Genomic DNA, 12,572 nt, shown 5'->3' on the forward strand with positions numbered 1-12,572 from the left:
TGAAAAAGACAGTTTTACTATTTTGAACATCATGTTAAGATATCCATATATCTATAGATGAGGAAACGTAACGTTACTTTGTATAATCTTTTGACTTATTGAAAGCCTTTATTTACATCGAAATGCTTTCTTAATAAAACGTAAATAATTATATCTAAGATTGCAACTTAAAAATAGAAACAAAAACATTGCCAAAATTACAGATTGAAAAAATATCTCCTTCGAGCCGGATTCGAACCAGCGACCTAAGGATTTCAGTGTTGAACCTCTACAGTCCTCCGCTCTACCAACTGAGCTATCGAAGGGATACGTCATTCTCGACCGTTAGCTAATTTAAACGTCAGTACGTCATGCAGTCGTCAATAAACTTCGGTGTGATATTAATTAAATAATTTCTTTACGGGCATACGATGTAATAGATAGTATCTTAAAAAGAACATATAATCAAAAAGAAACCAAAAACCATTTAACTAAATATTACGGTATCTCTATCGGGAGTTATGCTGTATGGTATATGCATGTTTTGTTCTTAACTTTTGATTGCATATCCAACAAGTTCTGTAGAATAATCTATCTGAAAATTTACAAATCAAAGCTGAATTTGTACACTCCAAGGAACGTTAAGTACAAAATAGAATAGGAAGGAATTCAGCGTCTATGTAAACCATAGACTGTAGCGATAATTGATGTAAGTTATAGTAAATAGCGAGAAATTATTTTAATACACATGCTATTTTAAACTTTATCGATATACTGCAGAGAAGTGTTGTGGAAAGTTACTTTTACAAGTAATGCATTACAACACAGGGTTACCCCCTAAAAAGTATAACAAATTACATTACTTAGTTACTTTTTGTGTAAAGTAATGCGTTACGTTACTTTTGCATTACTTTTGAGTTACTTTTTAAATCTGGGCAGGGCTTTCTTGTTTGTTTTTAATCTAAAAAGGTTACATTTTTAGCAAACATAAAGGCCCTTTCACACCAAATCTGAAATGAATAAGCCTAAAACCTGCAACACATTCAGCAATTAAAAAGAAGCACAAATGTTTAAAATGTTAGTGTAAAATGCTAGTTTTAATTTAGTCTAATGTAACTTAGTATAATTGAATTGGATCATCAAAGGTCAGCAGCAAAAAGGTTAATACAATGGGATTAAACAAATAAAGGATATTTCTGTTATTTAACAAATGTAATTATTGCAGGTTTGCGTCATATTTTGAGTTTGCCTCTGTCTGCACAAACTCCAATTTCTCTCAACATGGCGACAGGAGACCTTTCAGTGAGTTAATGGGAAAACAAAGTTACTTGCATTACTTATTTGAAAAAAGTAAAATAAATTTTCTTTCAAATCAAAAAGTAATGCATACTAGTTATACCTGAAAAAAAAAATCTGATTACTTAACTCGCATTACTTGCTGCAGAGTAGAAACTGCTACTGTAACTGTGAATTGGTTATTTGGGGTTCCTGTCAATCATCGCAAACACCGGGCCCCTATTGATAGATGCAGCTGTCCCTTTGCTGCGTCCGTCCAATCAGGAATCTGATTTAAATAAGACCTCCACCTGTCACTCACAAATAACATACTGGCAGACTGAAGGCTGAAAGAATCACCCCTTAGTAAAAGGGTACAGTGAGACCATAAAGACTATTTATAATCAAACAAGAGAGGAAGAGGGACATAATTATCCTCCATTCTTGAGGCATCACTCATCCCATCTATTATTGAGGAACAAATTAGAAGGGGTCACACTGGTTATGTGTAAAATAAAAAGGACACAATTATTTCATATGATTAAACCTATAATTGCACCATGATGTAACAGTTGGGAGATTTTGACCAGTGGAGAACCATAAGTTCCTTTGCAATCCTAAAACAAATACCATCACAACAAGGGGCTCAGAGACCACCATCATTGTTATTTCTCTGTACACACTAGAAACAAATTCATATTAGAAACTGCAAACTTTTCCCATAGTGTTTTTTTCTTATTTTATTTTCTCCAAATGCAGTCACGGATCCAAAAGAAACATTTCCGCATATAAATGTGTGCATATGTAAACTTTATTTAAAGGCTTCCCCCCACATTTCACACCAAATAGAAGACTGACTCAAAATGTATTTTTTCCAAATGGCTGGCGGTTGTTCCATAGGATTCCGATGGCGGAGTCAGCCAGCTGAAATGTTAATACACAAATAGTTGTACAGACGCCACCGAACACTTGTTCGCCTTTGTCTGTTATCTCTCTGTCTACCATCATCCGCTTCCATTCATTGTCTCATGGGTGGGGTGCAAAATTCTCTGCATCATTTTGGAATGTTCAGCTAGAAATGGAATTAATGAGAGTTCCGTAAATCTAAAAATGACACAAAGACATTGTTTAGAAAGCAACGGATGAAATAAAACTAGCCTATTAAATCAATGCCTAAACATTAGTGCTCAGTTAATCTAATCAAAAATGGTGTGAAAGAGGATCCCAACCAATGCACAAGTGTGCATGTGCATCTGTTTTGAGTCTGAAATAGGCTCCTCTTCACACCACAAAGGTTTTAGAGTGGGAGAGTCAGAGGTTAGAGGTCAGGGTCTGGGTATAGGACAAGACAAGGCTTTGCATGGAAGAAAATAGATCCTAGGTGCATCTGTTCGAAGAGCTTACCCAAGAGCCATTAGCAAATGTCACATGGGGCCCCTATAAAACCAGCAGGCATCCATGGAGAACATCTCAGTCCATTCAGAATTTTTACTGTGACTAAGCAGCACCATGTGCGACACAGAGGAATATGTGGAGGAGTTTGAGGAGGAACAGGAGATGAACGAAGAAGAGGAAGCAGCTGAAGAGGAGGTTGAAGAAGAGGTTGAGGAAGAAGAAGAAGAAGAAGAAGTAGTCACAGAGGAGAAAGAGGAAGATGAACAAGAAGCAGAGGAGGACACCAAACCCAAACCCAAGATGTTTGTTCCCAACATTATACCACCAAAACTCCCTGACGGAGAGAAAGTGGACTTTGATGACCTCCACCGGAAGCGTGTGGAAAAGGACTTCAATGAATTGCAGAGTCTCATTGAGCTGCATTTCTCCACCAGGCAGAAGGAAGAGGATGACCTTGTAGCTTTGAAAAACCGCATCGAGCGCCGTCGGGCGGACCGAGCCGAGCAGCAGCGCATCAGAGCCGAGCGTGATCGCGAGAGGCAGGCACGACTCGCTGAGGAAAGGGCACGACGTGAAGAGGAGACAGCCAAACTGCGTGCCGAGGACGAAGCGAGGAAAAAGAAGATCCTTTCCAACAAGGGCTATGGTGGATACCTGCAGAAGGTGGATCAGAAGAAGGGCAAGAGGTTGACAGAACGTGAGAAGAAGACTAAATGTCTGATGGAGCGTCGCAAGCCCCTCAACATCGATCATCTCAACCAGGAAAAGTTGGGAGAGAAAGCCCTTGACCTTTGGAAGTGGCTCAATCAACTCCATGCAGAGAAGTTTGATCTGGCAGAGAAGCTGAAGAGGCAGAAGTACGACATCAACGTTCTGCGGAACCGTGTTAGTGACCATCAAAGAGGAGCTAAGACAACCAAGAGCTCCAGGAAGTCTTGGAAATAAATGAATTGGATTGACACATTGCAATGACACACAAAACAAAGCTGTAAAGGTTTCAAGACCTGCATTGAACTTTCTAAGACATCGTTATTTCTATTTCTTTGTGATGTCCTACCATTACTCTTTATTCATTTAGCGTTGTATCATACACGTAATGGACTTTTTTGTTTCATGTAATCTGAAGTCTTGTTCTCATGCTGTAAACCTTTAAAAAAATTCTTTGTGCACAACATTTCACAATGTACAGTAGAAATGTCATTTAAATTGTTAATCTCATATTTATGTAAACTTTTTCTCACGAACCCCAATGTTATCAAATATATTGAATTGAAAACATGCACATGCATTTTAAATTAAGAGTTACTAATACAATCTACAACAGAGCTTTCAGAAATTGTGAATAAGAAATCATTTTAAATTTGGAATTGAGTGCTGGAATACATATAAATAAACAAATACATCAAGATGTTATATCAATGCAAAAGGTCTTTATTGCAAACATAAGGCACATATTTTACTGTAACAGCAGCATTTTAGTACATACTTCAAAGTATCCATTACATATCAAAAAAGGCAAAATGATTTTTGCGCATTATTTTTATGCTATAGAGTTTCAAGGACGGATAAGTAATAAAAACTTAAGTGATATTCTTCATTTTCCACATTCCACTCCATCTAGTGCAGTTGAGTACACTTTACTAACAAGAAGTGAGAATGATTTAAGTCTCATAAAATAAAATACACGTAAGCATTTCAATTCTGATTTGTAACTCTTTTGCTCAATAAACAAAAAAACATTATTTCTAAAAGTTTGTAGCAGTTAGATGGGTCTATGCAAAACATCTATGCATAAATCACTGTTAGTATAGCGTTTAAAAAAATCATAATAAAATGAGTACATTCTTTGAAATGAAACTTAGTGCATCTAATGTAAAATAGCTGCAATAGAGCAAACAGATGAGTTCCAATATTTTTGCACATGACTGTAGCATTACACACTTGATTCCTAACAATATTGGACGGAAAATTTGCAATCTGACAGTTTTTCTGAAAGCACATATATTTCACACTAATAGTTTAGTAAGACTAAGTATTTAAGAACCTCAAACTGTAGTAGTGATTATTATCAACCACATTTAGTCTAAGTTAGCTCTCTTTCCAAACCGTACCAGATACGACCCTGCAGCAAGATCTAGAAACCCCGGTTGTTGCTGCTGATCATTTTAGGGTATGAAGTTCCAATGGAGCGGCCAAATCTGTACACCACAATCTCAAGCAGGTACTCGTCCACCTTCACTGTAACATTGGTCACACGCTCATTAGACAGAAAGAAGACAATAGTAAAGAGAGCCACCTCGAACTCTGGGCTGACGCCGATGAAACAACTGCCGACCGGCTTGACCAGGCCATTCCAGCTGAACTGCAGGTTCAAGACGTGATCGTCCTCGTCCGGCTGTGAAATTTAAACAGTTTTTAAATGATCTGAGTAATGTACACAAAGCTTTATTACCATGGTTATAGAGTGTTTTCACAATGGGTCATCAATTGGCCATATTGGCATCACTAAACGTAAAGCAATGCCACTAAATCGTATGAAACCTGCATAGTTTGCTCATTATTGCTGCTGAAAATGGTCAATTATTAATTACTACATGTTTTAGGCAGTACTAATCAGTCGGACCAGAAACATTTTTTGGAGTACTATTGACTGCCAAAAGTTATAACAAAACACGGAAAAGGGAGCAAAAACTGGCGTAGGATTTCCAGGGCAAGAATCTCGACAACATTCGTGTTTGTTCTCATTTCTTCCAGTGAGGTAGGTCAAATATTAGGCTAATATCTTAATACTGCTCATACGTATCTTTACCGCCCATTAACTTTTTAACTAGTTTGTCAAAATAGCTTCGACGTGTTTTTTCCATAGTTTAGACAGCATACATTAGCAGAACAACGTATTCAGTAGTACATTAACCATGCAATCAATGCTTTTGTTTACATTCGAGTATCTGCAATATGGCCACGCATCCAGGTCACCGACCAACTCGTGACGTTGCAAACCCTCTATATTCTTTGTCAAAGAATTTAAAATGATGAAATACCGTGTCCTTGTTATTTCTGGCCTTGTATCCTTTGTAGTCCACATGATTGTGTTTCTCCTGATGGTAAAACTGGACCCAATTGTGGAGGCCCATCATCTCTTTACCATGCTTGGTTTCACCAACAAACACATGCTCAAATCCACAGGAATCTTCACTGAATCAAGGACGAAAGAGAGATGGGCAGATCAGTTATGTATAAATTAGCACATAAGCCTCAATCTTGTATGTTTGCTACTAATCTAACAAACACAGTTCAGGTTAGAGGCTTTAAATGCAGTGATGAATGTTAGCCTGTTCAAAGAAGCATTAAAACTCACCCTCCACTTTTGTCTCTGCGATAGAGCTTAAACCAGATATCATAGAGCTGGCTCTTAAACTGAGCTGGATCAGACTGGGCTAGACCTTTGCGTACTAAAAAGCTGTGGGAACACTGGAAGGCAAGAATCAGAAAAGAACTGAAAGAATATATCATTTCTCTTCACTAGTACAGCAATGTTTGCAGAATCATGTCTTTACACTTTGTTACAGTCCCCTCCTTGGACCACCACCCCTGCACTACAAAGCTTATTTGCACATTAGTTTCACATGACCATACTCACTGTCCAATTACCATCCAACACATTAAACTATAGGAAACGTATGGTTTTATTAAACCATACATAAAAATGTTTGGTAATTTTAGCATTACTTTGCAATTCTGGTCAGGCAACAGCCAAAAGCAAGCATACTTCTACTTCATTTAAGTTGCTAAATTTGTACATGTTCAAACATGACATTACTAAATAGCAAGGCAAAACCAGTGATCAGGGAGTGATAAGATACCTTCATGACCTCTGTCTTCAGAATGGCATCTAGGAAAAGATGATTCTCCTGAAGTTCCTCTTTTGTCACATGCTCCGCCACTCCTGTAGACATCTCATAATTGTCCAGAAGATTTATAAAATCTGAGAAGAGACAAAGTGGATAAAACAGATGCCTAAACACTTTATACACTGCCATACATTGCATCAGATCAAAAAAGATCAGTGACTAATAAAAACTGAAACAGGTATTCTTATATTTTGAGAGAATGGAATTTAAAGCTTGCAATTAAAAGCATATTAGTATAACAATGGTGCTTAGCTACTTACGAGCATAAGTATCAACGCTTTTGAGCTTGCTTTCATTGACATAGGAGAAGAGAGGAGCTCTAGCGCGGTCCCTGGCATGATTACTGCCTTCAGCTACGAATCCAGCCTTCCCCTGCGAGAAAACAAATGCACTATAAATGACTGATTGATGAAGTCATCTGCAATCACATGTGAAAAATATTATGATGCAATTACAGTTGACGTCAAAAGTTTACATACACCTATTGGAATCTGCAAAATGTTAATTGTTTGACCTAAATAAGAGGGTTCATACAAAATGCATGTTATTTTTTATTTAGCACTTACTTGAATAAGATAATTCACATAAAAGACGTTAACATATAGTCCACAAGAGAGAAAAAATAGTTGAATTTATAATAATGATCCCGTTCAAAAGTTTACATACACTTGATTCTTAATACCGTGTTGTTACCTGAATGATCCACAGCTGTGTTTTTTGTTTAGTGATAGTTGTTGATGAATCCCCTTGTTTGTCCTGAACAGTTACACTACTGGCTGTTCAGAAAAAATCATTCAGGTCCCAAAATTTTTTTGGTTTTTAGTACTTTTGTGTATTTGAACCCTTTCTCACATTAACTGTATGATTTTGAGATTCATCTTTTCACACTGAGGACAACTGAGGGACTCATATGCAACTATTACAGAAGGTTCAAACACTCACTGATGCTTCAGAGCCGGGGGTGAAAACTTTTTGAATTTGAAGATCAAGATACATTTTACTTATTTTGTCTTCTAGGAAACATGTAAGTATCTTCTGTAGCTTCAGAAGGGCAGTTCTACCTGAAAAAATATGATATTTAGGCAAAATAAGAAAAATTTACACATCTTCATTCTGAAAAAGTTTACACCCCCGGCTCTTAATGCATGTTTTTTTTCTTTCTGAGCATCAATGAGCATTTTATCCCTCAGCTATTAGTGTAAAAAAAAATGGATCAAATACACAAAAATGCTGAAAAACCAAAAAATTTGTGGGAACTGAAAGATTTTTCTGAAGAACAATAGGCAGTTTAACTGTTCAGGACAAACAAGGGATTCACAAACAACTATCACTAATTAAAAAAAATAATTATAATACAGCTGTGAATCATTTAGACAACAACACGGTATTAAGAATCAAGTGTATGTAAACTTCTGAACAGGGCAATTTTTATAAATTCAACTATTATTTTCTCTTGTGGACTATATGTAAACTTATTTTATGTGAAGTATCTTATTCAGGTCAGTACTAAATAAAAATTCAACTCTACTTAAATTCATACAACAATCTCCTCCCACAAACACCTACCTGTAGGTTGATTTTATAGTCTTCTCCAGGTTTCATGCGGTTCACATCCAGCTTCCACAGTTCATTCAGCAGCTCTGAGAGCTCCTGATTGATGCCTTGACTGCAGTAGAGAAAGTATGACATTAAACTTTATGTCTTAACAACAACAATAATAACTGTAGTAAATATTATGATTATTATTATGGCTCCCATTGTTATTTTAAGGGTTATATTAGTTTATCTATCTTTACCTATCTACACGAGTTAATGACAATGTCCAAAGGTTATGCAAGATGATAAAAAGAAGAAATCTTTAAAAAGTCTAGTCCAACAAGTTTCACATTCCTAACAAGTAGTTAAATAGTATTAACTGTACTTTGTTATGTATTAGAATACCTTATAGACTACATTAAGGTGTTTTCAACTGTGTTTAATAACAGGTTCGACCTAAAATATAAATGTGACCATGCCCACAAAATCAGTCTTAAGTAGCGTGGATATATTTTTAGAAATAGCCAAAAACACATGAGTCAAAATAAAAGATTTTCTTCAATGCCAAAAGTAAAGATCATGTTCCATAAAGAGAATTAGTAAATTTCCAACTGTAAATATACCAAAACTTAATTTTTGATTAGAAATATGCATTGCTAGAACTTCGATTTTCTCAGTATTTAGATTTTTAATTGAACCTTATGACTGGTTTTGCTGTCCAGGGTCACATATGAAAAATACCCGAGGTCAAGACTGCTTTCTATTCTCTGGAAACCGGAAATTCTAATCACACTTGATACGAGCCCAATGAAGATGCGAGTTTACCTGTGCTTTTTTTTTTTCACAACTAGCTAAAGTTCAAAGCAGCATTTGTGTTACGAACGACAAAACTGTACGGGAAGCTCAGAAGATTAGATGTAAAACGTTCAGAGGACACACAGCTCATAACCATGTGAGTCACCCTAACTTAAAACACAACACAACAACTGGTTGTCAAGTTCAGTTCCGTTCACAAAACACGGGTTTAAGGAAAAATCATGACGATATTAGAGAGTTACAGCAGCAGTTTCACGCATCTGGAAACTGTTTGTAATTGTGGCATCGCCTCTACTTCAAACAAAACTCGCTTGTACAACTAAAACAACAAATTCAACACAGCAATAACGGCGAAAAAAAATTGTATAAATAAAAAAACACAAAGCTGTCGTTGTGCGCATCTGTTTTATAACCTTAAATTTAATACGCAGATTTAATACGCACCGGATGTTATACCGGTTTGCGCGTTAAAAGTAAGTTAAGAACTTTGCATCATGACTCGATTACATTTACAGTATGCTATAGTTTAGCAAAATCATAGTCATTTTAATTTTAAAACCACAATAAATATCCATAATTAATACCGTCAACCCAACTTTTTAAGGCGGCTGATTTAAAGCACAAAACGGAAACTCCGTTAAACATCCATTGTCACTAATTTTCTTACCCTCTGGCCATATTCTCAGGTTAATCCACTTTGTGGTTCAATGAAACACGTTCAGTCAGCACTCAAGCGATGAAAAGCTCTTTTTGATGGGTGTTTACACTATGTCAAACTTTTTGATGGATAGACGAATCTGACCAATGAGAGTGGCGCACGGTTACTCCCTCTCATTCCGGATTGGTTGTTTCCTTAGAGGGCGGGGCATATTGTTTTACCAATAGCAGTGTGGATGAAAAGAACCTGAGATCCAGGAACTTGGGTGTGTCAGTTTAACAACAGACCGCAGTCTGGATGTAAACATGTGGTAAAAGGTGATACAAATCTCAGCCAGAAATTGTCCATTTTGTAATATTTATCTGTATTAGTATTAACTTTTATTTTGAGTATTTCATTCCACTGTAAAAGTCCTGAGTCAAGCTCCCACTTTGCGGCAAGACTGGGAGTAAATATCATTTTATCATTGATGACTTGAAATCTGTATGATCAGATTGCAATTACATGTGTATGGATGGTTATGGTAACTTTTAAGATCATTAGGTGTTCTTTTAAGATCTATATGTGTTCTACAGTCACTGGAATAATTTAGGTATGCTTTTGTGATCTTTTTAAGGGATAGTTCACTAAGAAACTGAACATTTGTCTTATTTACTCACCCTTATGTTGTTCCAAATTCCATAAGACTTCTGTTTATCTATAGAACACAACACAAAATTAAGAGATTTACAATGTTTACCATATTAGATGCTCTCTATATATGTGCATTGATCAATATTTATGTAAATGAAGACAAAATAAATTTGTTAATCATTTGTGTTTCTTCAGAAGTCTTGTTAACGCTTAATTTGGTTTAGCGCATTGACAAAACTAATGAGAGAATGTTTCAAATATCTTAATATCACTGTTTGTGTTGGATTTTTCCTAGTCTTACGAGTTTGGAACAACATGAGGATGATTTTGTTTAATTCTTTGCTGTTGTGCAATTATTTATGAACGTCCCTCTTTATTTTGGTCTGAGATGTCACGGTTTTTAAGTTTTAAACTGAATTGCAACCTAGTCATAAATACAGTCAGTCAAAAGTTTTTGAACAGTAGGATTTTGAATGTCTCTTCTGCTCACCAACTTGATCCAATACAGAAAAAAAGCAGTAATATTGTGAAATATTTTTATTATTAAAAATAACTGCTTTCTATTTGAATATATTTAAAATGTAATTTATTCCTGTGATCAAAGCTAATTTTTCAGCATCATTACTCTTGTCTTCAGTGTCAAATGATTCTTCAGAAATCATTGTAATACGCTGATTTGCTGTTTAAGAAACATTTTTATCAATATTTAAAACAGTTGAGTACATTTTTTTAGGATTCTTTGTTGAATAAAAAGATCCAAGGAGCAAATTTATATGAAATGAAACGCCTTTGTAACATTATACACTATATCATATATTAGGAAAGAACTTATAGAATCATTTAATCATTTCATTTAGCAAGGTCAGAAGTGATGATAAAGACATTTATAATGTCACAAAAGATCTATTTCAGATCAATGCTGTTCTTTTAAACTTTCTATTCATCAAAGAAACCTGAAAAAAATTCTACTCAGCTGTTTTTAGCATAATAATAATGATTTTTGAAGGATCATGTGACTGGAGTAATGATGCTAAAAATTCAGCTTTGAAATCAGAGGAATAAATTACATTTTATATATAAATATATTAAAATAGAAAATAGTTATATTATAAACTAAAATATTATAAAAATGTACTGTTTTTGCCATACTTTGGATCAAATAAATGCAGGCTTGCTGAGCAGAAGAGACTTCTTTAAAAAACATTCAAAATCTTATATAATTTTAATTTGATTATTTATTATGTATTAATTATTTTAAATCTGTTAATTTCTCAAAGCACATAAATAAGGTAGTCCTTTCCCCAGATTTCTGCTAGCTCTGAAACCAACGAAACAGTGATACTGAAATAGGGCTGCACGATTAATCGTTTTTAAACCGAAATCGCGATTTGAAAGGGTGCGATTTTCAAATCGCAAGACCTGCGATTATTTCGATTCATTATCAAATGTGGTAACAAGCATTTAAGTCGTTTCTGACAGGTCGCTTCATGTGCACATTACGTCTTCATGCTTATATTACGTTTGATGCAGAGTTTAACCAATAGGGGGCATTTTAACACTGCATGTAGAGACATGCACAGGACGTATTTTTCAGTCCCGCGTCCGCAGAAATATGTTTATCTCGTTCAGTTCCCGCCTCGACATTCATGTTTTGTCCCGCTCCTGCCCACATAAAAGTAACCTATATAGTTTTTTTCAGTACATCAATTGAATTTACATGAAACAGTTTTGTAACATCTCGTAATTTCACAAAACCCCAGCATAAACGCTCCTGATAAAATATTTGTTATATAGGCTAAGCATCAACATTCACAAACCACTGTTATTCTTAACAGAAGAGCAAGCATGAGCTACTGTGTGTATCCATAGCAGAATGCAAGTAGACAAAGCTAAAGTTGACATCTCAGTTCATATGCGATCTCATAAAGCTCTAACACAATGAATATTATGCACAATGAATCTTTCACAATGTCTACACTTCGTGTGTTTTAATTCGCGAGCACGCAATATTCAGCACTGTGCAAGAATGTTTGAGCAGTGAGTGGATTCTAACCTCTGATGACTGCCTATTCTTGTACTTACTAATCATAGCTGTAAGTTATATACTAGTTGTTCTTGCTGCTTTTGTGCAATAGATTAATAACAATATTTGCTTTTTAGATAGCCTATTTCTATTTTGCGGGGGTCCCGCGAATCATTTTATTTTCCCGCGTCCCGAACAGCCGCACTCGCCCATCAAGTTATGTCCCGCGCCGCAGTCGGTTGCCTCGGGTCCCGCTATATACTCCCGTGGGAGTGCAGGTCTCTACTGCATTTACTGAGCAAATAACATTAACGCCATTTGGAAAAGATGAGCGGGAGCAGCGGCT

At 35.8% G+C, this 12,572-nt stretch overlaps 2 protein-coding genes and 1 non-coding gene across 5 annotated transcripts; 1 reads left to right on the plus strand and 2 right to left on the minus strand.

Moving 5' to 3' along the window:
- Positions 1-217: 217 nt before the first annotated feature.
- Positions 218-305, minus strand: trnay-gua (transfer RNA tyrosine (anticodon GUA)). The gene is given in 2 exon segments: positions 218-253; positions 269-305. It is a non-coding gene; the product is annotated as a tRNA-Tyr (tRNA).
- Positions 306-2,763: 2,458 nt separating this feature from the next.
- Positions 2,764-3,897, plus strand: tnnt2c (troponin T2c, cardiac). Of its 3 annotated transcripts, none has more exons than XM_073838683.1 (2): positions 2,764-2,844; positions 2,929-3,897. In XM_073838683.1, exons 1-2 carry the CDS (start codon positions 2,764-2,766, stop codon positions 3,592-3,594), a joined length of 747 nt encoding a protein of 248 aa, XP_073694784.1. In that variant the 3' UTR covers positions 3,595-3,897. The 3 variants fall into 3 exon arrangements, with proteins under 3 accessions (XP_073694784.1, XP_073694785.1, XP_073694783.1); XM_073838684.1 differs by having other exon boundaries at positions 2,764-2,784; positions 2,896-3,897; XM_073838682.1 differs by having other exon boundaries at positions 2,764-3,897.
- Positions 3,898-4,059: 162 nt separating this feature from the next.
- On the minus strand, positions 4,060-9,671 carry LOC141333319 (uridylate-specific endoribonuclease C). The gene is made up of 7 exons (XM_073838300.1): positions 9,580-9,671; positions 8,127-8,226; positions 6,821-6,932; positions 6,513-6,634; positions 6,008-6,120; positions 5,691-5,844; positions 4,060-5,044 (listed from the first exon to the last, which is right to left on the minus strand). Exons 1-7 carry the CDS (start codon positions 9,588-9,590, stop codon positions 4,784-4,786), a joined length of 873 nt encoding a protein of 290 aa, XP_073694401.1. The 5' UTR covers positions 9,591-9,671; the 3' UTR covers positions 4,060-4,783.
- Between the last annotated feature and the right edge of the window lie 2,901 nt (positions 9,672-12,572).

This window comes from Garra rufa, chromosome 4 (assembly GCF_049309525.1).
Source record: "Garra rufa chromosome 4, GarRuf1.0, whole genome shotgun sequence".
Taxonomy (NCBI): domain Eukaryota; kingdom Metazoa; phylum Chordata; class Actinopteri; order Cypriniformes; family Cyprinidae; genus Garra; species Garra rufa.